At 38.3% G+C, this 27,724-nt stretch overlaps 1 protein-coding gene across 5 annotated transcripts in view; it reads left to right on the top strand.

Moving 5' to 3' along the window:
* Nme8 (NME/NM23 family member 8) overlaps positions 1-27,724 on the top strand; it is a 79,102-nt gene that overhangs the window by 16,699 nt on the left and 34,679 nt on the right. For 4 of the 5 annotated variants that reach the window (XR_004115203.1, XM_031359035.1, XM_031359037.1 and 1 more), the window contains 6 exons: positions 5,944-6,036; positions 8,300-8,484; positions 9,514-9,689; positions 24,427-24,571; positions 26,229-26,336; positions 27,035-27,186. Coding sequence is in view for 4 of the 5 variants with exons in the window: in XM_031359035.1 (XP_031214895.1) it covers positions 5,944-6,036; positions 8,300-8,484; positions 9,514-9,689; positions 24,427-24,571; positions 26,229-26,336; positions 27,035-27,186 (859 nt within the window). In the remaining variant the exon portion in view is untranslated. The remainder of the gene's footprint in view (positions 1-5,943; positions 6,037-8,299; positions 8,485-9,513; positions 9,690-24,426; positions 24,572-26,228; positions 26,337-27,034; positions 27,187-27,724) is intronic. The other variant, XM_031359036.1, reaches the window with a different exon arrangement.

The following is a 27,724-nucleotide window of genomic DNA, read 5'->3' as shown; positions in this document are numbered from 1 at the left end:
AAGTAGTCTTGGTTTCTGTTGGTAGGATTCTTGCATTTGCCTTTCGCCATCTCTAGATTTTTGGTGTTGGATGTTCTTAATGTCTCTGACTAGAGCTTGTCCTGTCCCTGCCACCTTGCAAGTCCCCTGAGACTCGTGGGGCCTGTGCCTCCTGGCTGGCTGTTCCCGTCTTAGAAACTCACCGGAGAGAAAATGGCGGATCTCACCCAAATCTCTGGGTTAAGGCGCTCCCTGCAGGTAGGCCCTCCACTTGCAGGGAAGGGGCAGAGAAGGATGCTGATCCACCTCTGTGACTAGGAAGCTGAGAGGATCCTGCCCTTGCTGCCCTGCAACTCCCCTGCGACTGGTGGGGCCGGTGCCTCCCACATACAGTCTTAACCTTCCTATCTGACCTTCTCATCTTATACATTTACTCCATTTTAGACCTTTGTTTTTCCTGAATCAATGTCTCAATCAATATGAGCTGTGTTGATACCTTTTGAAAGTTGGATTCCAAGAATCTTGTGGAATTATTGTTATATCTGTTTTAGTATCCACTAGACCTTAAGTCTCAATTTCATCTAATAGTAATTTCAACTTTGGACTCTGGTAATTTACAGTAGTTTGCCAAAATAGCTGTTTTCTAGAATCTTCAGAATATCTTGTTCTATCTATTTGAACTGCTCTATTTCTGTTTAATGCTGCTTTTCTTGTCAGACATTAATTTTTTTAGTTGTTCTCTAGCACAGTCTCTCCTTGGTTGACATGGGATGAATAGCTAATGTTGTTTTTTTGTCAGGACCTGAGCAAAAGTCCTGACAAAACTTCCTTAGGATGTTTTCCAACAATAAAGAGTTCCTTTGTATACCTGTGTGTTCATAGAAGGAAGTCTACTCCTTCCACATCTCTTACATATCCCAGGAAGCTTTCTCCCTGAATTTGAGTTAGAGAAAATTGTATATTTAAGAACTGTTTGTCTACAGTACTTTAGGAAACAACCTGGTTTTCCATAGCCAAGGTATTGGACATTCTGAGTTCTTATACCTTTTACCTGTCTTATCATAACTGAATTGTAATGTCTACAGTAGTTTGAATCCATTCATAAATAGGTGCAATTCTTGCCTTTTAGGGTCTAATAGCTTTTTTCACTCAGCATTAGAATTCTCAAAAGCTAAAAACTCTAATAAAGTTTCTGTAGTATTTGGATATTATATTGCTCTATTTAGAGATGAATTTAGTCTTTGTAAAAAGTCAGTAAAAGATTCGTCTGAACCTTGGAATATATTTGTAAATGACACATATTGTTTTCCCTATTGTTCAACCTTATCACAAGCATTTAAATCTACTATATGACATTGCTCTAAGTGACATCATTAAACACATAATTTGCACTCTTAATTCAGCAGATTGACCTTCACCTAGCACGTGATCCTTGACAACATTAATGCCTCTAGTCCAATTACATTTCTCCATAGCTGAAGTCTCTTCTTTCCACCATGTTAGCCACTGGGGTTGAGAACTATCTTTTAGATTGCTGACATTAAATCTTTCCAATCTTTTGGAGTTCTATGGTTCTGGTTCTGTCTGGCCCAGTTATTAAGTATCTGCTTCATATAAGGAGAATGTATTCCATAGGCCATTATTGCCTTCTTTAATTTTTTTTGGTATAGAACTATTATGGGCTTCCACCCAAATTCTTCATAACCTTGTGGATTTATCTCATCTGGAGCTATTCTCTTACTGTAACTGGAAAAAAATCATTGTGGACTTTCTAATGGGCCTAGACAGCTATCCTACAATCTCACCACAAGGTGGCGGTGTAGGCTGTAGATGAGACTTTTCTGACCTATGAGAAAACCTGATTTAAAGATTCTAGAAGTTTTGTTCTATCCCCTTTAATCTAGCATTCCATCTCTTAGTCCTTTCCTTGTCTGAGTCTGCTTTATTTTGGTCTTAGAGGGGATATAAAAAATTATAACTATTACTGAACAAATTATAATCATTTCCAGGCTGATAGTCAAAACAAAACTATATGAGGTTCAAATGCTCTCTGCCTTAGTGTTTTCCATATTTTAACACAAACATATTTTTTTTCTTTAATCTGTAACTATCTCCATCAGGCACTTCACCTTATTATTTAATTAACTATTTTCTAGGACTGTTTATAGTCAGTTTCTTTCCTCTCTTCAGAATCAAAATGATTCTACCTATTTTTCCTTTACTTCTTTTAAACTTAATATTTATTTCCATATTTACGTATCTCTAAACTCTCTCCTCTGCTAACTGCACGTTTGTGCACACATTGCCAGTTCAGAGGTTTGCTAGCATTTGCCAGAGTCGCTATGAGTTCCAGCAAGGTTGCTTGTGTTATCTAGATCTGGTTTCCAGTCCCCGCCGGCCACCTTTGCCTCTAGAGAGCAGCAGCCAGCAGTTCTGCAGGCAACATACTTCAACCTGCCAGAGACAGAGACCGTGGTGTCTGAAGGACGGTTGCTTCAGCACCCGAGTGCAGCTAGCTACCTGGCAGCTGTGGACAAAGCTGCTTCCCAGTCCCCTCAGTGTGAGGTCTCTAGGAAACCATCCAACAACTGCTACTGTACCTGGGGACTCTAGTCTGTCTCCCATGTCTGGAACCTTTGGCCCAATCTAGGGCCTAAGCTTGGATTTCCTGCCACACTTTGGTGTGTCAAATATTGGGGGACTTTCATGGATACCACCGAGGTTCAATAGGACACAGAGACTTTTATATAATTTAAAGTTTTAGGCCTTTCACTGGGGCAGACTCTAAGCTAGTTCATCTAAACTTATCTTAACTTCTCTGCCATGTAGCTAGCTCTTTATCTCTCTGCTCCACTCTAGTCTCCCTTCCCTTCTGCGTCTGCTTCAAATCTCTCACATCTGTTTGCCTCTCATGCCTTAAGGGCACTCTCCTCTGCCCTTAAGTCTCGCAAGTACTTCCTGCCCAAGTTGCTTTGCCATCAGCTCTTCATTACAACCAATCAGACCAATCAGCAGCAAGACAACCTCTGATACGTCTCTGAATTACCTTAGGCAGGCAAGGAAGTGTGAATATTTACAAAATAGAAAACCCAGCGGTGGGCTATAGAAATAACTATATCAAAATCCTACCAGCACTATGCTCTCTGCTCTCCGTCAGTACAGAATTAACAATAGAAAATACAGAGACAAACCATCATCATACAAAGTAAAGAAAGGTGATGGTAACAATATTTCCCCTGATTTTTTTGGTGTTTGTCATCAGTGTAAAACAACACTGTTTTTTATGTTGATTTTGCACACTATGTCTGTGCTGAAGTTTGTCACCTCTTAACTTTCTGGTAGAGTACACAAGGTTGTTTAAGTATAGTGTCACATTATTTACATGGCTTCCTTCCTATTTGTATTCCTTTTGTTTCTTTCTCCTGTCTTCTTTCTAGCTGTAGATATCTAGCACTACAGAGGAGAGATATTCTTGTATCATTCCAGAGTGTAGAGGTGATGTTTTTACTTTCTGTGGCTGGCATACTGTTGGCTGTAAGCTCATCCTTATTATGCTTGGATGTGCTCCTTCAATCTTTAGTTTTTTTCGGGGCTTTTCTTACTAAAGGATTTTCAACTTTGCCAAAACCTTCTCTGCTCTGATTGAAGTGATCATGTCTAGCTTTTATTCTGTTTATGTGCTCAATTACACACTCCATAAAATAAAATTTGTATTCCCCAGTGAAATCAACTTGATTATGAAGTATGTTTTCATAAAATATTTTTGAATTCTGTTTACAAGACTTTGGTTGAGCATTTTTTGTTTATGTTCACTAGGGAAATTGATATACGGGCTTGTTTCTGTGTTCTGTCTTTATCCTGCTTTGGTATCGGGGTAATGCAGGCTTCAGAGAGTGATTTTACAAATAACTCCTTTCTTTTCTATTTTATGGACTAGTTTGAGGAACATTAGTATTTGCTCTTCTTTAAAGGTTTGGCAGAAATTAACAGTGAATTCATCTGGATGTGAACTGTATTTTTGAAAGTTTGTGTATTCCTGCTTCAACATTACTTACTTATAGCTCCATCTAAGTTCTTTGTGTCTTCTTGATTGAAGTTTTGCAGGTAATAAATAGTGTCTTAGTTAGGGTTTCCATTGCTGTGAAGAGACACCATAACCAAGACAACTCTTGTAAATATAACATTTAATTGGGGCTGACTTATGGGTTCAGAGGTTCAGTCATTATCATCAAGGCAAGAAGCATAGGGCTGAAGGAGCTAAAGATTCTCCATCTTGTTCCAAAGGCAAGCAGAAGACTAGCTTCCCGGCAGCTAGGAGGAGGTTTGCCAAGCCTACCCCCACAGTGACATACTTCCTCCCAAAGGCCACACCTCCTAACATTGCCACTTCCTGGGCCAAGCATATTCAAACCATGACACATACATAGAAGGTTAATAATTTCTTCTAAATTTTCCCCTTTTTTAAAACATAAATTTTCAAAGTACTTACTAATCTTTCTCTGTGTTAAATTCCCCCATTACCATCTCTTATTTACTAACTTAGGTCTTCTTTCTCTTAATTATTTTAACAAGATGTTTTCCCATCTTATCAAAGAACTGAATCTTTGTTTGATTGACTCTACAGATTGCTGTTTCAGTCTTTAATATCTAAGATGATCCTTATTACTTCTTACTAACAACACTAAGATTATGCTTGAGGTACAACTGTGAGTTATTCTCTTGAGAAGTCTCAGATACTTCTTTTTTTCCCCTGCATCAGTTACTTGTCATGTGCAAATTCATAGCTACAAAGTTTCCTCCTACACATGTCCTGGTGATATCCCAAATGAGTTAGTACATTTTCTTTTCATCATATTAGTTTCCAATTCCTTGCTTGATTGGTTTGATGATTCACTAACGTTCAAGGGTGCATTGTTTAATCTCAATGAAATTATGTAGTTTTCAAGTTATGAGTTTTTATTTTAATGGGACCATAATCAGATAAAATACAGAGAGCTTCTTTTAAAATATTTTATGTCTTGATTTATGGCTTAGAATGTGTTATATTTAGATACAGTTCCATGAACTGCTGAAAATAATGTGTTTTGTGTCTTCAAATGGAATATTTTGTATTTGTCTGTTACATATATGTTTACTTTGAGGTTACATTGTTGATTTTCAAATTGGATGAGGAATCTGAAATATAGCATGGGGTGCTGAAGTCACTTATATCATGTTCAAACTGACCTTTGAACTCCATTAGTGTGTGCTCCATAATATTTGTGGCTGAGCATTTGGTAATACATATTTATTACTGGCCATCTTAGTTACATAACGCCTTTAAGAAATCTATTCTGACTAATTTTGGTTTGACATATACCTTATCAGATATCTAGATTTCTATGTCAAGTTGTTTTCAGTTTCTGCTTGCTTGATAGATCGTTTCTCATCATTTGATTCTCAATCTGTAGATGTCTTTACTGGTGAGGTATGTTTCCTGGAGACAACGGATTGTGAAATCTAGTGTTCACTTGAGTTAGCCTCCAAAAATGGAAACATGGGGACAAAAGAAGCTAAAGCAATGTTGAGGGTAGTTAAGAAGTATTTTTAAATTTCTATGTTATGGATAACTCAGAAAGTATATATATACTCTAATATATTCATATATATGAATATATAACTTTATAGCATTTTTGGAACTATGCTTTTATTTTCCTCATTCTTTTATGTTAGCATTTCAAATGTTGAGGCAGTCCACTCTAATAAAAAGTTGTGAAATCTTTGAAGTTTTAAAAATACGAATATCTAGGGAGTATCAAAGGATACCTTTTATGCATTTCTGAGCCATTTCAAACCATATGGATTTTCTTGTGACCTGAAAATATTAAAATCTAGGTAGTTTAATGACTTCTTAAGAAAATAGCTCTAATTTGTTTTACGTGTTTTCCTTTGTCATGTTTGCTTCTGATCTGACCTGAATTGAAGATAACCAAAGAAGGCTTTGTCATAGAAGCACAGGACAACATGATTCTCCCTGAAGAGGTAGTGAGGGAATTCTACATTCATATAGCAGACCAGGTAAGAAGCTTTTAAAAATACAGTGTGTACATATTTACACACACACACACACACACACACACACACACACACGCACGCACACACACACACACTGAACTACAGTGATTGATATAAATTTAGATTTCCATTATAGAGTAGAAAACTAATAATTCTAAATTTTGGTGTCTTGAAGATGCCCAAAAATTGATGATGCCAAAGATGACATCTCTGGGGACATCTCCAGCGGAAACAGTAATATCTGGCAAGATTTCAATGGTTTGTTTTGTTGAAGACTCCTTTCTGCTATGTTCTCTGGAGGTGATTAGCCAGTCTTCTCCTATCAATTTTCAGCCTTGGCTATAAGTGTGTATATATGTATATGTGTGTATATATGTATATGTATGCATATATGTATATATGGTATGCATATACATATATATGTATATATATGTATATATGGTTTTTTGAATTGTGCTTTTATTTTACTTCCCTTATTTTATTTTACATTAGCATTTAAAATTTCGAGGCAGTGCACTCTAATAAAAATATTGTGAAATCTTTGAAGTTTTAAAAATATGGATATCTAGGGAGTATGCATGTATGTACATCTGGTATGTAGGGATTCTTTAATCCACTCTTCATCTGAATCATCTCTCTAAGGTTGCACTCCAGCAAATTTTATTCTTGGAAGAAGATGGTATAATGTTTCAAAAAAATTTTAAAGTGGGTGTGTGACTTGGAAATCAGGAGACCTATCTTCAAAAAACACTCTTTCAGTATGATGGACAGTAAATACATGAGGCTATTTGAATTTAAATTCATTCAAACTAAATCACATTTAAAAATTGAAGTCTTATTTATGCTATGCACGTTTCAGGTGCTCGATAGCCATATCTAGGGATATTATTAGGGAGTTTGAAATATGTTATCCATAGGGAAAGTTCTATTAGTCAGCACTTTTAAACTGATCTAGTACTCTAGTTATCCCAGTCTCTCTCTCTCTCTCTCTCTCTCTCTCTCTCTCTCTCTCTGTGTGTGTGTGTGTGTGTGTGTGTGTGTGTATGTGTAGAATTTTGCTAGTTATGTCCCCTATATATGTGTACTTTCATGAAATGCCACCCTAGGCATGTTACTGGAAGCTGTTTTGCTTGCCTGTCAACTGTAAGGAAGAGAATTTCATTTTGGTTCATGATCTGAGACATTTCATTCTATAGTGGCCTGGGGACATAACCTTGGTGTCAGTGTTGAGACAGAACATCATATTCAGGAGATCACGGTTAACTAAAGCTGCTTGTTTCCTGAAGTCATGAAACAGTGGTAGAGAGGAAATGTCAGGGTCCTGACAACTGTTTCAAGGTCATACCCAGTGATTGTACACCTTTCCACCTAAGTGTTTCATTGCTTTTGGTAGCAATCACATGTTGGTGACCAAGTCTTTAGTACGTGGCCACTGGAAGACATTGGATCCAACTGTGACAACTACTGATTTAAAAACTTTGGGATTGAGCATCAAAAATCTCTGTCTTTGTTTCTCCCTGTCTCTGTTTGTTTCTGGCTCTACTTTCTCTCTGTGTCATGTGTGTGTTAGTTCTTTGAGGATTTTGTACAATATATTTAATCATTTCCTCCTTTTCTCCCAACTCCTTCCACATTTGCCTCAGTTTCCCAACCCTCCCAATTTTGTGTTCCTTTTAAAAAGACAAATAAAGTAAAATAAAATCAAGAAAAAAAAGCAAGGAGAAAAGAGAAAAAGAAAAAGAAAAAGAAAAAGAAAAACAAAAAAAGCCAAGTTTGACTGTGGCACCATGCATAAGACCTGCTCAAGCTGAAGCCAGACAAAGTTTGAGCATAGAGATGAGAGGAGGGCACAAAGCCCCACCTTTAGTTTAGAAGCTATTGGCAATGACAGCAGCTGAGAGGGAGAGGGAGTCAGATTTCTCTAAGTTTGGGGCCCCTGAACTATGATGCAGTGCAAGACTTCACTTCTAAGAGTTATGGGCTGCTGAAAACAGTCCTGTAGGTGAACTGACACCATCCTGATGTTGGAAAGTAGTTGTGCTACACTGTATTTAAAGTCATTTTCGCCTGCTTGTAAATGTCTACTGTGCAAAAATGCCACTGCAAGAAGAAGGTTTATAAGGACAGCAGAACATTACTGATGACCACAAAAGGAAAGATTTCACTGTTTTTTGTTTGTTTGTTTGGTTTGGTTTTTCACAGTGGCTGTTATTGAAATGCAAATGCATCAGGAGCCTGAGGGAAAGTTTCTCCTTTTCTTTTGTAGCCTGACTTTGAAGAGTTTGTATTCACTATGACAAATGGCCTAAGCTGTGTGCTCATTATATCTCAAGGAGAAGACTCAGAGGAGGAGGAAACTCTGCCTCAGAATGAGGCAGAAGAAGAAGAACTCAAGGTTCTGGAAGAGCCTCACGTTAGGTTCGCGTCTGTGACGATGAAGAAACGGGACAGGTAGCTAAGACAAGCCCTTTATCACATAAAATGTGTTATAAGGTGATGGCATATGATGCCCAGATGGCTCAAAACCTAATGTTTTTCTATAGGTACAAGTTTCCTTTTCGTCAACCTAGAATATTATAAATTCAGAAAAGGAGAGATTTCCTTGAATGTTTATGATAAGAAAATTAGAAAGGCCATAACTTCCTTGCTTCCTTTTCTATGCCTGGCATCCAATCTGGCCTCATTCTCTCAGGCTTAGGGAGTATATCAGAACCGCACATTGCCTCAGCCAGCCCTGCCCATTCTCCCACACCAACCATTTCCTTTAGACTCCTAGGCTCTCTGTTTTCTTTAAGAAATTTACTGGTATAAAATTACTGGTGACAAAATAAATATATATTTTATTAATCCATTTTTGAATATTTCAAAATGAGCAAGCAGTTTTCAGAATGTTGGCTTTATGTGTTACTGTGTGGGACTTCTACTCAGCTAAAGACCAAGAGCCAGACTTTGATATGAAAGTCTCTCAGGACACACCTGATTTTGATATTTGAGCCTGAAGGCCTTGTGGCTAGGGCTGCTGCTGCTCTGTGTCCCAGTGCGATTGCATTGTCTGTCTGAAGTGCCGAGATATTTCCCCTTTCCATGTAAACTCTGGGATTTTCTCATGGTTTCTGGTTCCTCCATATTTTTAGGTAGCATATTTTTAGATAACTTTAGGCTTTGTTTTGCTGTTGTATTGCTGGGCCCCGAACCCAGAACCTTCTGCATGCTACTCAAGTGTTCTACTCCTATGCAAGGTTATGATGTCATTTAGTTTCAAGTTTTAAGGTAAGATAGAACGAAAACAAAAGGGATTCGGGGATGCCAAAGGGCTTTGGAAACAGTGGGAGTTAAATTCAGAGTGATAATGTTTGGGGCAGAAAGAAGCATTGTTTTATATTATTAAATTCTAAGTCATTCATTAACGTAAAATTTTTAGACATAGCTCTTACGCGTTTAGCTCATAATAATCTTAGATTATACTTTGGGTTTCAACAGTTTGCAAGAGTATATGGACCGGCAGCATATGTCTGATTACTGTGATGTGGAGGACAACGTGGTTATGGTTTCTAAGTTCATTGACATATTATTTCCTGCTTTTAAAGCCATGAAAAGCATGAATGTACAAAGGACGCTAGCATTACTGCATCCAGATATCTGTGAGGAAGTGAAAGGTAGGAATTAGAGCACAAAATGAGAACTTGGAGGGTAGGATTTGAATATTGATTCATTACTTTCTCAATAATATAAGGACTCTTTAGCTGAAGAATTTATCAAGCACCGTTTAACCTGTGACTTTGCTGGAGTCTGTCTCAACACCGTCAATGCCTTAAAGGACACAAGGAGACAGGAGAACTATCTCAAGTCTGCAGTGCCTTGGCACAGAGCTCTGGGAGAACCAGATCACTAGTGTGACTTTAATAAGATATGGTACTGGGTCTATTCAATCTATAAAAATCAGAAGAATATAGGAAAGCATACATAGAGTGTCTGGTACTCGGAGTATTAGTTTTTATTTGGTTATTTTTTTTTTCAGTACTGGGACAGTGCCCAAGCTCTCACTTGTAGCACACTGACACTGAGATGCAGTATTTAAGATACATCCTTAAATACTGGCCATTTAAAACCCCATTCCATCATCATACACCAGAGACAATTCTCCACAGTGAGAATGGAGGTTCTACACAGCATTATTCATTCATTTATTCATTCATTTTTTCATTCATCATTCATTCATTCACTCATTCATTTATTCATTCATTCACCCATTTATTCATCTAAAAACACCATTGCACGCATATGGGAGTTTTGACACAATATCAGATAGATCATAGAACAATGTACTATAACATTAGCTGTATGTGTATTTGGGCTAGGTAATTTTCTTTTGTGGGGTACAAGGTGGGTAGGTTGTCACATGCTAGACTGCCAAATGGTTACCATTACTCTTGGCCCTTAGATGTCAGAAGGATCCTTCCCAAACTAAATTGTAACAACCATCAATGTCTCTAAACATTGATTGTCAAATTCCCTGAACAGGATCGAGAATCATTGCTAGTGAATGTCATCTGCCTTGGGAGATATACAGACTCTCGCTTTCCATCTGTGTGCCTTGATTACTTTGGGTTTTTCTCTTTAGAGAAGCCTGACAAGTCTGTTTGATGCTGCTCTGATGCAGTACAGTAGTGACACACCATATCTTACAGCAAAAGGTTCAGTTTCTGTAACATTAGGTACAAGGTTGACTATCGATGTGGTCTTTTTGCAGGTTAAGGAAACTTCCATGTATTATGTGACTTAAGGCAAATTGTCTTTGTTGTTAATGCTTATATCTTTGTTTTATTTTGCACTGCTGGGAATTAAGTCTGTCTTATTGTAAATGAGTGTTGTCACTTTGTAAACAATTTATTCTTTGTCAATGGCAATTACATATTTTTCTGTATTTGGTAATATGGCAGACTACTTTAATTTTTGAAGAGTGTTTGTACTTTCTTTTATAATCATCTGGTTTGACTGTCAACATAATGCAGGACTCATAAAACAAGGAGAAAATAGTCATTACTCCCATGTTTGATGGAAGAGGTAGAGTCACTTGACATGTTTCCTAAATGCTTTCTGAGATTTGTTAGGGAAATCACCCAGGCCTTTTTTACTGATTTTGGGTTTTTTGTTTTGTTTTGTTTTGTTTTGTTATGTTATGTTTTGTTTTGTTTTTTGGTTTTTTTGTTTTTTGTATTGTACTTTTGGGTCTTCTATAATGAAAATGTCAGTTTTTTGAAATTAGTAGACTTTGTACTTTAGAACATTTTTATGAAATGAGTGACTGAGCTCATTGCTCTCATGTGCAGAGCTGGTTTCCTGCCCCGTTTTCTTTTAACCATCATGTGTTATTGTAATATATTGCAATTAATATTATAATATTATTGCTCTACCTAAATGAAAGTTCATAGTTTTTATTAAGGTTCACTTTTGGTTTTGAACTTTCCAAGTGTGGAGACAATTGCATGACATGGATTATCCTATTGCAGATTAGGTCAGCATGGACTCTCAGGCCTGCACATCCCCATACTTCTCTTTGCTGTACATGCCCTGCCAGATTGTAGCTCTTTGCTGTCCTTTTGGTTTATCTTTCCACATCGATGCCATTGAAATCACACAGTCAAGAAGCACCTAAAGAAATGTTCAACATCTTTAGTCATCAGGGAAATGCAAACCAAAACAACCCTGAGATTTCACCTCACACCAGTCAGAATGGCTAGGATAAAAAACTCAGGTGACAGCAAATGCTGGCGAGGATGTGGAGAAAGGTACATTCTTCCATTGTTGGTGGGAGTGCAGACTGGTACAACCACTCTGGAAATCAGTCTGGTGGTTCCTCAGAAAATTAGACACAGTACTTCCCAAGGACCCAGCTACACCACTTCTGGGCATATACCCAAAAGATACTCCAACATATAACAAGGACACATGCTCCAGTGTGTTCATAGCAGCCTTATTTATAAGATCCAGAAACTGGAAAAACCCAGATGTCCTTCAACAGAGGAATGGATACAGAAAATGTGGTACATTTACACAATGGATGTACTACTCAGCTATTAAAAACAATGGCTTCATTAAATTCTTAGATAAATGGATGAAACTAGAAAATATCATCCTGAGTGAGGTAACCCAATCACAAAAGAACACACATGGTATGTACTCACTGATAAGTGGATGTTAGTCCAGAAACTCTGAATACCCAAGATAAAATGCACAGGCCACACGAAGCTCAAGAAGAAGGAAGACCAAAGAGTGGATGCTTCAGTCCTTCCTAGAAAGGGGAACAAAAAATACTCACATGAGCAAATACAGAGACAAAGAGTAGAGCAGAGACTGAATGAAAGGCCATCCAGCCATCCAATGACTGTCCCACCTGGGGATCCATCCCATATACAGTCACCAAACACAGAAACTATTGTGGATGCCAAGAAGTACTTATTGACAGGAGCCTGGTATATCTGTCTCCTGAGAGGCTTTTCCAGTGCCTGACAAATACAAAGGTGGTTGCTCTTAGTCAACCACTGGACTGAGCATGAGGTCCCCAATGGTGGAGTTAGAGAAAGGACTGAAGGAGTTGAAGGGGTTTGCAACCACATAGGAAGAACAACAATATCAACCAACCATACACCCCCAGAACTCCCAGGGACTAAGCCACCATCCAAGAAGTACAAATGAGGGACCCATGGCTCCAGCTACACATGTAGCAGAGGATGGCCTTGTCAGGCATCAATTGGAGGAGAGGCCCTTGGTCCTGTGAAGGCTCAATGGATGCCCCAGTGTAGGGGAATTTGAGGGCAGGGAGGTGGGATTGGGAGGGTGGCTGGGGGAACACCCTCATAGAAGCAGGGGGAAGGGGAATGGTATAAGGGGTTTCCAGGGGAGGGACTAGGAAAGGGGATAACATTTGATTTGTAAATAAAGAAAATATCCAATTAAAAAAAGAATAAAAAAAGATAAATCACACAGCATATGGCCCTTTCAGACTGACTTCTTCCATACCTATTAGCATTCCTCATGTCTTTGAAGTTCCATAGCATATTGCTTTTTATTGCTGAATAATATTTAGTGATTTATCAAAGAACATTTTGCCCAGTTTCAGTTTCTTTCATTTTCATGAACATCCTGCCAGAGACATTACAGAGGTTCCTGTATTGATACAACCTTTCAGTTTAACTAGGTAAATAGCTGGGAATGTGATTGCTGGATCACGTGTAAAGTTGTATTTACCTGTGCAAGAAACATTCAGAGGGCACTTCAGTGTAGGGTTACTATTTTCTATTCTCAATCACCATGTAAGAATTCTTCCTAGTCTGCATTGCTCTTAGTCTTTGCATTGTCAGTCTTTATCTGACTAGTGGATACACAATGATACCTTACTAATGCCTTTATTTGAGGTTCCTCATGATGTGTATGTGGCTCAGTATTTTTTGACACACATACTAATGATGCCTTTATGGTATGTCTTTTAGATCTTTTGATATTAGCTACAGGAGCAGATATCATATGTATCTGACCCAATGATATGCTGAATATTTGAAATAATAAAAAAACATGCTCTAGTTTAATAACTTTATAAGATCTTTAGTGCCATAGTTCTCAGGTCTGCCCAGCATCCAGGTCACTGAGGAAGACAGCAAATATGGTGTTGGCAATTGGGATCTGCGCTGATAGCACTGTTACCCTCTGGACCCCGCTGAAGTGGTGGGCAATAGACAGGGTCAACACAGGTGGCAGAACTTAATTTTCTAGGCCTGCCAAAAATGCATGGCAAGATAAATTTATGAAATTCTTAGGCAAATGGATGGATCTGGAGAATATCATCCTAAGTGAGGTAACCCAGTCACAAAAGAACACACATGGTATGCACTCTCTGATAAGTGGTTATTAGCCCAGAAGTTTGGAATACAGGAAGAACAACCCACAAACCACAAGGAACTCAAGAAGAAGGAAGACCAAAAGGTGGACACTTCCCTCCTTCTTAAAAGGGGGAACCAAATACCCACAGAAGGAGTTGCAGAGATTAACTATGGAGCAGAGACTGAAGGAAGGACAAGCCAGCCTAAATATAGCTATCTCCTGAGAGGCTCTGACAGTACCTGACTAATACAGATGTAGAGGCTCACAGCCATCCATTGAACTGAGTACACGGTCCCCAGTGTAGGAGTTACAGAAAGGACCTACAGAGCTGAAGGGCTTTCAGCCCCTTAGGACGAACAACAATATGAACTAACTAGCACCCTCAGAGCTCCCAGGGTCTCAACCATCAACCAAGGACTGCACATGGAGGGATCTGATTGTTCTGGCAGCATGTGTATAGTAGAGGATTGCAAATTTGATCATCAATAGGAGGAGAGGACCTTGGCCCTGTGAAGGTTCTGTGCCCCAGTGTAGGCGAATGCCAGGGCCAATAAGTGGGAGAGGGTGGGGTGGCAGGCATGGGGAAGGGGGAGGCAACAGGGGTTTGTTCTTGTTGTTTTTGTTTGTTTGTTTGTTTGTTTTTTGGATGGGAAACTGAGAAAGGAGAAATTTACATGTAAATAAAGAAAATATCTAATAAAAAAATGCATGGCAAGAAGCTCTGAAATTTCTTACCTCTTAAGAGGCTGGCAAGAAAGAGAAGAAAGAGAAAATCATGCACACACACACTTGGCCAGGCCCAACCATCAATTTCACAAGTGTACATGCATACTTATATACATATATCTACATATTTATATATGTGCATACATCTAGACAGACTGACAGATATACATATATACATATTGTACATATATATATTCATTTGGTGTTGGAGCAAAACCCCAACTGCCACACTTTAGTTTTGTTCTCTCTGGCCTTTTTATACCTTCTTAGATAAAAGTCCTTTATAAAATTACCCCAGCAATAAAATGTTACACAAAAAGGCAGTTACAGAGGATGTCCATAGCAAGTTAAAAGCAGTGTTTCAACATATATGGTCATTATAAGTTCAAAGCAGCAGTGTCACATGGCCTTGCTCTTTTTATCATAGTGCACACCTATGGCTTCATTCTTGGACCTGACCTAGAATGCATGTTTTTCCTTGATCACAGATTTGTCCTAAGTCTGTTTCTCTTCTCAATGTAATATATGTATATATTGTATTCCTTGTTATGCAGCCTTTACTGGCTATTCTCTGAAGAGGGGGCATATTGTATTCTTGACTTGAACTTTATTACTTTTTCTGGAAAAATAACTAAAAGCAGGTCCTTAAACTCTCTTTCTGAAATTATTTAAATCAAGTCAGGATATCTGTAAATTCATTAATTTATCTACACAGCATTAATTTGTGAAAGTTCATCTTCTTGTTGACCTTCAGGAAATTTGCCCAATAAGATAGGCTATCACACAGGAAGTAATTCCACCAGGCAGTGAGGGTCTCTCGGCATCCACTCACACCGAGCCACATAACTGCGGAGTGTGGCAATGACAAGCATGAGAAAACACAGCAGTAGCAATTCTGGGACGATGTTTCTGGGTCCATTCCTCAGGTGAGCTCACTAAATGCAGCCAAGGAAGACAAGGTTGGGCGGTCTCCGGGGAGCTCACTTGTCCACTGCAGCTCTTTATGAGTGGTGTCTGCCACTTTAGCTTGTAACCCAAGCTATTGTTTTCTTCTTATTAAATTTTCTCATTTCTTTTGTATATTTTGAACCTAAGTCCCTTTCGTAGATGTGGCTTATGAATGTCTTCTCTCAATTTTTGTTCAAAGATTTTGACAGTAATGTATTTTGTAGAATTTTTTTTAAATATAGCACAACTTAAAAGTCATATTACCACCATTTACATTATTATAAAATGACTATAGATAAAACTGATGAATGCATAGCATTTATAAATGGTTTTATTCTTTGCAATTTTTCTTAGCTTCTTATGCCTCTTTTTCTGTCTTTTTCTTTAAATGAGCATTTAAGGATTTTTTTTCTTCTCTTAGCATATTGTGAGAAACTAATTAATACTTCTCACCTCAAAAGTTAGATTGTATATGGTAACAGGGCCTTTAAGAAAATTGTTGATGTTAAATGAGATCATAAAAGTCAGTCTACATGGGAACCAATGTCATGACTCTCTCTACAGAAAATACTGTTCTGATATGATGAGACATGATTAGTTGCTCCTCCCCACCCCACCACAAGACTGAACCTAAGAAGTATGACTCACAAGTCCATAGGAAATGCATACAACTCTCTAATCCAGAAAGAGAGACCTCGGAAGAAATCAAATGTTCTGGCATCTCTATCTTGCACTTCTCTTAGAGCTCCTAAACTTATAAAAGAAAATATACATTTATGCTGTTAAGTCCACCCAGTCACTGGTGTTTTTTCACAGAAACTCAAACTGACCAATGTACATATAAAATATTCTCTGACAAGCACATTCTAGTGACTACCCTGAAAGTCTGAAGTCTCTATGAATAGTTAAAGTATGTCCACTTTGACATAATACTGTGCTCCCTTATTTTTAAATTAAATTTATTTGTAATTTATGGATATAAGAGCTTTGCTTCCATGTCTGTTTGTACACAACCTGTATGTCTGGTGATCAATGAAGGCCAGAAGAGAACATCAGACCTTCTGCTGCTAGAGTTTCAGACAATTATGAGTCAACAAGCTTGGAACTGAACCCTGGTCCTATGTAAAAGCAGCAATTGCTCTTACCTTCCAAGCCATTCTCAAGCTTTGAAATAATACTATACTTTTGATGGGTAGTTCAGATATCTGGCAATTCCCAGTGTGTGCAGTCTGCCACTTGCACCAGCAAATTCACGTCTCCAGCATAAGTGCACTACACTGAATACTAACACTGAGTTGAGAACCTGAAAAGTAAAAGAGGGATCTTTTGTATCCTGCTATTACACCGTCACTTTACTCTCTCACTCCTGCTCCTTTGAAATGTAGGTGTACTTAAATTTCTAAGACATTGTTTTCCTTCATCCTGAAAGAAGTCTTCAAACATTCTTGCCAAGTCTGATCTGCTGATGAAACATGTCCTCTTTGTGTTGTCAGAGAATGTTTTTATTTGTTCTTCACTTTTGATGCCTTTTGAATTCCACCAGATTCAGGATTCTAGGTAGGAGTATGATTTTATGAACTTTAGTCTCTACTTTCTTGTTGACATAGTGTCCTAGGGAACAATGGTGTAGGTCTTAACCTATTCTGTAGGTAAATTATTTTGAATCTTTCCTTGAGATTTTTTTTTATGTTTGTTTTTCTACAGTTTGAAGACTGTATGCATAGGTGTAAATATTTTGAAATTTATCATAGTCTGTTTTCTCTAGCTTGCAATAATTAATTAAACAATTTTTTAGCTGTTATAATTTTCTTCCGGGATCCCCAGTTTTTTCTTTTTGTTTAATACTGCCATTATGGGTTTGCTTCACTTTATAATTGTCTGAGTTCTTGTGCATTACCTTCAGTTTCTTTTCTTTTCTCACATTTCAGTTCGGGGAGTTTTTATATCATCTATTCACTGATTCATCTTTGCTTGTGGCAAAACTACTAATTCTGGTGATCCTTTGATACTTTCTAGTTGTGTGTGTGTGTGTGTGTGTGTGTGTGTGTGTGTGTGTGTGTAATCAGTTCACCTCAGATGCCTGTTCTTTTTCTCTTTATTGTTCCCCACATTCTTTCTCAATTACTTTGATTTTCTCTACTCTTAGTAAAAGCCAGACAAAACACATCACTCGTAGGAACTGAGGCAATCAGGCTTTTAGTTGTGTTTTTGTTGATGTGGTCAGGAGCTGGGCTGTGTTTAATTCTGGTTCTTGAAACAGGTGCTTCAGCTTTTCCTTTACTGTAGTTATCTAGTTTAGTTTAGTTAGGTTTCCCTAACTCTTTAAATGGAGTTTATATCTGTGTTTCTCAAATGGAAGGCATTGCATGCATCAGGCTCCTATTGCTGTTCTTCTGGAAGAAGAATCTCTTGATTAACTTCTAATGAAAACTAACATTCTGTTGCACCTGGGTCCCTGAACAGAACAACTCCAAGTCCTTCTTAGACATAACCTTTCACTTATGTAGGAAGGGAAGGAGAGAGTGGGCTACAGTTATTTGACCATGCTTTCCATAGATTGGGTAAGTCCACGATAAATTGGTTTCCAGTAAAAACCTGTCTTGTAGAATTTTCTGGATGTATTTCAAAATGATTGATTTTCTCTTGGGAATAACTTGATGTATTAGGTTTGCTGTACCTCCTGCTGTCTAGTCCTTCTATGACCATCTCAGATATCAACAGGAATGTTTCACTGTGCACAAACATATTCAGAGATACAGCACTTATAAATAGCATTTATACCACTAGTAATAAGTTGTTAAACATTGTTTTATCTTAGCTGGGTGTTGTAGCTAACTCAAGAAATTCCAGTACTTTGTAACCCAAGGCAGGAAGATTACCACGAGTTCAAGGCTAGCATGGGCTACAGAGTTAGACTGCTCAGACTCTGCCCCTCAAATACAATGGCTCTACTCTATAATTAGTATTTTCTAAAATCTTATGTGTATGCGTATAGGAAATGACACAAAGTTATCAAGTATTCACTAGTACTGAAAGATTTTCTTAAGAATTTTTTCCTTTGTCCCCGATAGAGCAATAACAGACAGAATAAGTGCTTATTATTTCCAAGTCTAACTTGGTGCATTAGCGGCTTTCATTAGTAGATAACTCATGTAGCTATATTAAGAGAAGGTATCCTCCCAGGACTTGATTTTGAGTGGCCCAGTTATTAAGTACTTGTTTCACATAAGATGAGTGCATGAAGTACACTGCCATTGCTTCTTTAAGTCCCTCTAGATCTATCATTTCTATGAGCGGTCATTCAAATTCATCAGAACTTTGTGTGTTTCTCTCTGCTGGAGGTAACTGTCTTAAGGTAGCTGAAAAAGTTTTTGTAGGTTTTCTAATAGGCCTAGAATGCCATCCTGCAGTCTTGACATAAGGTGGCACCATAAGCTTTAGATAAAATTCCAAGGGGTTATCCTGAGAAAATTCTTTATTCTGCTTTAAGAGATTCTCCAATTTCTGTTCTGTTGTTTGTAATTTAGCATTCCACTTCTCAGTCCTCTCTTTATCTAAACGTGTTTTATGATGATCTCCCTTAGAGAGGACATAGAAAGCTTCAATTTCAGCTTCTGCATCTTTGCTCACTGATGCATGCCTCTGTTCTACTCTCCTTACCTGGATCATTTGGTCCAGGTTGTATGTTTAGAAACCTTGTCTAATCTTGATCAGGGGCCCCCCACCAGGATCTTGGGCCCTAACCCAGATTTTGTGCCCCACCTTGAAATCTCTCACCTAGACTTCTCATTCCTAACCACAACTTAATGGATCTTTCCAGAACCACCCTCCCCACTATTTTCCCTTGCCTCTTTTTTTCACTTTCTAAGTGATCAACCAGTCATATAAGATACGACATACAAAAGAGATTCTTTAGTACTTGTTTTTCCATGATTGGCTTGTTTCACTTAACATAATGATCTCTTCCTCCATACATGCTCTTGTAAGTGACACACTTTTATTCTTTTAATGAATAAGCATTATTCTGTGGTGTGTGTGCTGCCTTGTTTGGCCCATCCATCAGTTTGTGGACAGGTGTTTCTGTTCCTTGGCTCTTGTGAATACTGCTTTAATAACACAAGAGTATGCTTGTCTCTGACAAGCTGGATTCATTTCTCCTGGGTATATACCCAGGAGTAGAATTCTGGATCATAAAGTAGTACTTCCATTTTTTTTAATCAAAAACGTAATTTTTGTTTTAATTATGTTTATGTTATGTATGTCTGTGTATAGGTTTGTGCATGTGAGTTAATATGGCAGAGAAGGCCATGGGTGTAGTATTCCTCTGGAGTTGTAGTTACAGATAGTTGGGAACAGCCCAATGTTTGTTCTGGGAAATAAATCTGGGGCTTCTTGAAGCGCAGCACCGGTTCTTAACTATTGAGCCATCTCTTGACCACTTGGAACCCCTTTCCAGGGTGCTTATGTTAGTTTACATTTCCAACAAGAGAGTTGGGGCATCCTCCACAGCCCAACAGTACTTGTTACTTTCCTAATCAGAAAAAAATCCCCACTCTTCAATTATTTAAAAAATGAGCTAGCATGTATGACCCTGAGCTGATTACCAGGGGATCATACTCCTGCACTTCCCCAACACACCTCAGCAACTTAACACAGTCAAAATACACTTTCTGTACTAAAAAATCTTCAAAGACTGCTTTAAAATTCATATTAAAATGGCCTTATATAAACAATATTAACCATTGAATAATATTTGGGAAAGAACAAATTTAAAAGAAATGATTTTTATATAAATTTCCCAAGCAGTTTGAAAACTTCCTTTTGACATTTACACATACATTCACATACATGCACACACACACACACACACACACACACACAGAGAGAGAGAGAGAGAGAGAGAGAGAGAGAGAGAGAGAGAGAGAGAGAGAGAGAGAAGGAGGGAAAAAGATATTTTAAAATATTCCTTTTCAGTTTAACATTACAATGTAAAATGTAAAGATTTGTGCCTTTATTCTTTTAAAGCAAAATATTTATATTAATGCATCATAAAAGTCTACATAGTTCATGTTCTTTGTTGTGTATGTATGTGTGATTACCTGCATGCCTATGTGTGCATGCATGCATGTATACACATGTATGTGTGTGCATGTGTGTGTGTGTGTGTTATACAGGGAACAAACTCAGCTGTCAGTTGTTCTTCCTCAGGTACCATCTACCTTTATTTGTGAGACAGTGTCTCCCACAAGTCTGGAAATTGCACAGAAGGCTAGGAAGTCTGACCAGTGTACCATGGGATCCACCTGTTTCCACTTCCCAGTGCTGGGATGAAAATTCCTTGACTTTTCTATGGGTCCTGGGAATTGAACTCTGGTCCTCATGCTTGCAAAAGAAGCACTTTACCAACCAAGCATTCTCTCTAGCCCTCCAAGCTCTTATATACAGTTATATTGTTTCAGTTTCTTGAGAATCAACATGATAATGAATATGCTTAAATATCACTTGCTATATTTCTAATCCATTCATAGAAGTAAAAGATTATTGTGTCTAAGCAATCATTTGCAGTGACTGTTACATGTGTTGCCAATTGGTTTTTGAATTTTATTGTTGTTGTTCACTCTTGAGGAATATTTAGAATGCCTATTGAGATATGTTACCTTTTAGCATTATCGTTGTTGTTATTACTATTTGTGGTTTTGGGATGTGAACCTAGGACCTGGTACATGCTATAATTTATCTCTATGACCATTTATACTTTATTTGGGACATAAAATTCTCTTAAAAATAAAATTAAGCATTATTCTATGCAATTTATTTATCTAGCTCTATATTTTCTGATTGATTGATTGCAGCGCTATAATTCCATGTATGTCACCTCTGCTGTGCAAGGACTCTCCACTTGCAGAGATATACCTTATTTTCTTCCAGTATCACTAAGGCTGAAGTTGTCTATTACTACAGAGATATACTCCAATATGTTAATAATCATAATCCAATGACACACAGATTAATCTCCAAACCTCCATTGGATCTTAGTATTGTTAGCCAGTACCTCACATCTGTGTTCTCCTGCAGTGACACCTCTTCAACAGATCATCTCTGAAGGTTTCTCAACCTTCTCACTCCCTAATCTTCCCATGTACGTTCTACTAGAACTCCTGGTCATACTTGTCCTTTAGATGGTCAAAGTCATGACAGATGCCTTGGTTTGGGCTTCAAATGAGTACCAGACTCCTATTACTGGGCAACTGAGATATTCTTTCCATTTTTCTAAAGAAAACAAATACACTCCAGTCAGTGCCAGAATCCTTACCCCTTTGAAGAATTTGTGAGATGTTTTTGCTTAAACAAAATCAGTTTTCTTTCTTTTATGAATTTTAATAGAAGCTACAAAAGTAACAGATTGCTGTCACGGTTCAGGGACCTTAGTGCTGTCTAAAGCTGCTGGAATGATGATAAAGGGGAAAAACTGAAACTGCTTCTCAGGCATCCAAATCTACTGGTCCTTGGTTTGATTCTAGCCTTTGTTTTTTGTTTTTTGTTGTTGTTTGTTTTGTTTTTTGTTTTGTTTTTTTGTTTGTTTTTGTTTTTGTTTTTTTATCACTTTTAGGTTTGTGTTACTGACAATTGATAGTGGCAACCCATCATACTTCTTTTCTGATAAAGTTCTATTAAATTTTGGTATTTTATTGTTCTAGACCACTTCAAGAAATTCTAACGTAAAGCCCGTGTGGATTATTTAATTTAGGCAACATCGACATATTTGGGGTTGGAGTGTTAGCTTGCTGTGTAAGAATAAGGACCTCTGAACCTATTACCTATAGAAAAATTTAGATCCATTCTTATAGTCTCAGCACTAGATAGACAGACGGATCTGTGGGGCTCACTGATCAGCTAGCCTTAGCCTACTTGGTGAGGCTCCAGCCCAAGTGAGACATCCTGTGTCAAAAAGCAAAGTGGACAGCTTCTGAGGAGCAGTGCCCAAGTTTGATGTCCAACAACCACAGGCATGTACATACATAGTCACACACACATATGAACACATATATATGCTTGAACATGCATGCTTGCACATACACACACACATAAAATTATCATATTCATTATTTTCATTTCAAAAAATATAATGTACCTCTATATAATGTACCTCTCTCTATATATATATATATGTATATATGTATATATATATATATATATTCTATTTAACATGACATATTTTTTCATATTTCTTATTAACTTATTTTTGGGCAGAGTCAAGGATTTGCTCCAAGACACGCCCTCAGCAAGTATCAGGTTTTCTGAGGTTGTTGCTGCTTTAGTGCAGATGCATCTGTTTAGGATCTTTCCATGTTTGGTTTGCTACTAGCTTCTCTCTCCTATTTTTAGTTTCTATGTAATTAAAAGATAATAACTTCTGCATTTGTTTTTCTAACTGACATTAAGCATAAGGTTCTGATCAAGGCAAAGCAAATACATCCGATATATTATCTCTCCCACGATGGACAGGTAATAAATCTAATAACCTAGAGTGCAACAAACAATTGTTAGGTAAGAATAAAGCCTGTGGGCTAGCCTGCATATCTGTAGCTTGGTTTGTCATTTGTTACAAGACTTTACAGTCTTGTAACACTTCTCAGGAAATTGGCAGTCATAGCTTCTTATACTGACTTTTGAACAGAGCTGAGGGGAAGCCATTGGCTGATGCAGCTAATGAAACTGCGCTTACCAGAAGGGTGGTGGTTGACAGTCCTTGTGTACACCTCCCTTAGTTTATACACTCCGGGACAGAGGATTGGAAAAATTTACCAACCATGCCTCAGACTGACTGGGCTCTGGGTTAAGATTTGTATTTTTGATTTATCCAGTGATGTCTACAGACTCCACCATCATGTTCTTAACTGTTGAAAGCAAAAAGCCAGTGTAGAGCAGGAAGATTTTCCTAGGAAGCTCTTTCAGAAACATCTCAGCATATTTTTTTTATACTCATCTACCACAGCTGGGTTCATTTGCATACTCAGGGAGAAGGGAAGACACTTTATCGTCTGGTCTTCAAATGAGAGAAGCAGGCTAGTGAGAAGGAAGTGGAGAAATACTTATGGGTATTCAGTCAACTTGTTTCTCCCCAAACAAACAAGTCAAATAATAGCCTGCTATTTATAAAGATTCATACTTGAATTGGTTAAATATTTAGGTAACTATCTTATTTTAGTTTTTTCTTATTGCTGTGGACACTGTAAGCAAGGCAACTCATAAAAGCGAGTATTTAATTGGGTGATTGCTTAGTGTTTCAGAGGCTGAGTCCACGATCACCATGGCAAGAAGCATGGCAGCCGGCAGGCAGACATGCTGCCAGAGAAATAGTTGAGAGCTTCCATCTGATGCAAAGTTGGAGGGAGAGGAAGCACTGACCGGCAATGGCGTGAGCTTCTGAAACGCCAAAGCCCACCCTCAGTGACACACCTCCTCCACCAATGCCATATCTCCTAATCCTTCACAAACAATTTCACCAACTTGGAAGCAAGCATTTAAATATATGAGCCTATGAGGGCCATTTCCAATCCAGCTATCATATGCCTGCAAAGATACAGTGTATGTGCAGCAAAAGAAATTATTTCCTGAGGTTTCTTTGTGTAAGAGTTTGTGAGGAATTACTATGTGGTCAGAAAAATTGAAGCAACCTTAGAATTGATATATTAAGAAGTGCCATTCATCTTGAAACCTAAGAAGTTTATGTTTATTTTACATTTCACATAAGATATCTTTCACAATGCTGTGCCACAGATTGTGTTTCTAGCTAGAAGTCTGCAAATTTGGAACTTTGTCATAACTGTTTATATTTAGATGATGTGTTGGACATTATTCACAATGAAGGGTTCACCATACTGATGCAGAGGCAAATGGTATTATCAGAGGAAGATGCAAGATCAGTGTGCAAGATCTATGAAAACGAAGACTATTTTGAAACTCTTATAGGATACATGATCAGGTAAAGCAGTGTTCAGGGTTAGAAAGAGTTGTGACTATTGTCTGCTCATTTCAACCCTTTCTTAAGCTCTTGGTTTTTTAAATTACATTGGAAAACTTAAAAATTCTATAAACAAGCTCTCGGTCTATGTCTTTGTCAGTCTTCTTACTTTCCTCATTCTCTGTTCAAGTATCTGTTCCTCTCCCATTCTGAAATACTGTTAGAACAAATAATAGGTCTGATGGACATAGACACATACCGGAGTCCAGTAAAGAAGGATGCAATATTCCAGAGTAAGCAGTATGTCCAAGTCCAAGCAGAGAGCTGTCTGGGTCTTTGGGCAGTCTTGGTGACTGTGTGGGGACTCTGATAATCCTTCCATATGACATGTTTTGGAAGAGAAATGAGACCCTAGAAAGTTGCCTGATATCTAGAAGAAAAAGCCAGATGCAGCTGAGGCAAAAATACAGCAAAGTTACCTAAACCAATCTGAGTATGGCAGCCTGGAAATTATCACTCTAAGGAACTGCGGTCCCACCCTTTCCTCTTCTCAGCTCATCTGAGTATGCGCTTGAGCAGATGTGGACATATAGTATTATTGGACTTCTTTTAGATCATTTGATATGCTGTATCAGCTTAACAGCACATACTTGTGTTCTTAATATGTCATTAGCTTCTAAGACACTCTTTCATTGTTTTTTTCCCTTTCATTACTTATTTTATTTATTTACATTTCAAATGTTATCCCCTTTCCCAGTTTCCCCTCTGCAATCTCCCATCCCCTCCCTTACGCCTGCCTCTATGAGGGTGTGCCCCACCCACCCCCACCTCACTACCCTGGCATTCCCCTAGAGTGGTCCTTCACAGGACCAAGGGCCTCGCCTCCCACTGATGCGAGATAAGGCCTTCCTTTGCTACATATGCCATGGGTCTCTCCATGTGTACTCTTTGATTAGTGGTTTAGTCCCTGGGAGCTCTGGGGTTCTGATTGGTTGATATTGTTGTTCTTCCTATGGGGTTGCAAACCCCTTCAGCTCCTTCAGTCCTTCTGCTGACTCCTCCATTGGGTCCCTGTGCTCAGTCCAATGGTTGTCTATGAGCATCACATCTGTATTGGTCAGTCTCTGTCAGAGCCTCTCAGGAGATAGCTATATTAGGCTGTCAGCAAACACTTCTTGGCATTGGCAATATTGTCTGGGTTTGGTGTCTGCATTTGGGATGGATCTCCAGGTGGAGCATTCTCTAGATGGCCTTTCCTTCAGTCTCTGTTCTACTCTTTGTCCCTGTATTTCCTTTAGACAGGAGCAATTACTAGTTAAACTTTTGGAGATGGGTGGGTGGCCCCATGCTTTAATCAAGGGCCATGCCTAACCTCTGGATATGGTCTCTACAGGTTCTCTCCTCCCTTTTTGGGTATTTCAGCTAATGTGATCCCTGTTGAGTCCTCTTGCTTTCCTGACATCTGGGACTTTCTGTTGGCTACCCCCTTGTTTCCCATCCTCCATTGCTACACATCTCTGTTCAATTTCCTGACCCTCTGCACATCACCTCTGTCTTCATCCATACCTGATTCTGCCCCCGTTCCCCTTCTCTCCCTCCCATTTTCCTCCGACCCTCTACCTCCTGCGATTATTTCGTTCTCCCTTCTAAGTAAGACTGGTTTTGTTTTTTCTAACAGTAATCAATCTTCTATCCTTGCTCTACGGAGGGAAAATGGCGTGGAATATTGGAAAGCATTAATTGGGCCAAAAACTATTGAGGAAGCTTTTGCATCTCATCCAGAGAGGTATTGCTTACATTATGGCTTTCCATCCTTTTCCATGCAATTCAGTTTAATTTCTCTTGAATTCTAAGATAGAGGAAATACAATTTTAGTTTGAGATGGCTTCTTGGGAAAGTTCCTGTTCCTGGTGGAGAAGTGACTATTTATTGTGGAGGACTGATCTAATGGCAGCTTGACGATGACCATAGTTTTGCAAGAAAAAATGGGATGCTTGATTTGGCCCTCTCATCTTTACTTATTGGAAGAAATATCCACCGTAACCACAGTTAAAGAAAAATTACCCAAAGAAGGTTGTGATCATAGCTGCAACATCTTTAATTGATCTTAAGAGTTTTGAAATGTGGATGAGAAAAATCTAGATCAACCTCAACATCACTGAACAGAGAACTTTAATCTTACCAAGTGAGGTCGCATAGCTAGCCAGGATTTTTCATTACTGGGGTCCCTGTTCTTTATTGTTCTCCCTTGGTCATATCCACTAACAATGGGATTTAAATGTTCACCTATTTTCTTTCTAATATCTGCTACTTCTCTGAAAGGGCATAGTATATCCAGTCAACTGCTAATGACTTCCTTTTTTATAGTACTTCAATCTGGAATGGATGCTGTTGCTTGATTTTTTTTCTTGCTAACTTAGTGATATATTACGTTAGATTGTTATATTACATTCAATTTTTAATTTAGCTCTTTATTTTTCCAAGTTTATGTGTACAGTTTTCATCAGGAAATTTTCCTATCAACCAGTTCTATGGGAGCAGTTCAAAAGAAGCAGCTGAGAAGGAAATAGAGCACTTCTTCCCTCCTCAGAGGACGCTCGCATTGATCAAGCCTCATGTGACACACGGAGAAAGAAGTAAGCATCGCTTTACCGTCAAGTCCTGGCATTTTGGCTTCGGTTTGATTCACTCTAAGGAGAGATTTCCCCCCTGAATTTTTCAATTTCATCTTTACTCTGGCTTTTGTTTCCCTTCAGTGTTTCTTTTGTTAAACTCAGTCTTTACATCCCTGTTTATTTCCCTCCACTCACTTGGTTCTGTAGTTATATGTTCTTGGACACATTATTCAAGCACTTATTTTTAGCTACATGGAATTCACTGAAATGCATTTTTCCATATCTTCTTTAGATTCACTAAGTTATTTGATAAAGTTTATGATTGTTCTAAATTCTGCATGTTGGGTTCTCCTGTAGGGAAATTTCCTGTTTTGGCCACTCATGTTGTTGTTGCTGCTGTAATTTAACCTAGTCATGTGGAACTTTTTCTTTGCTTTTGTGTCTGATATGATAGTCAAGCCTTCCTTAGATTGGGCCAGTACAGGAGAACTAGGACCCGAGCTAGGCCATGAAAAGCTGGTTGATGGACTGTTTAACTGGACCAGGGAAGATGGCTCCC

The sequence above is a fragment of the Mastomys coucha genome, unplaced genomic scaffold, assembly GCF_008632895.1.
Source record: "Mastomys coucha isolate ucsf_1 unplaced genomic scaffold, UCSF_Mcou_1 pScaffold7, whole genome shotgun sequence".
Taxonomy (NCBI): domain Eukaryota; kingdom Metazoa; phylum Chordata; class Mammalia; order Rodentia; family Muridae; genus Mastomys; species Mastomys coucha.
The sequence above is the reverse complement of the archived record's forward strand: the minus strand, read 5'-3'. Positions and strand labels throughout refer to the sequence as shown.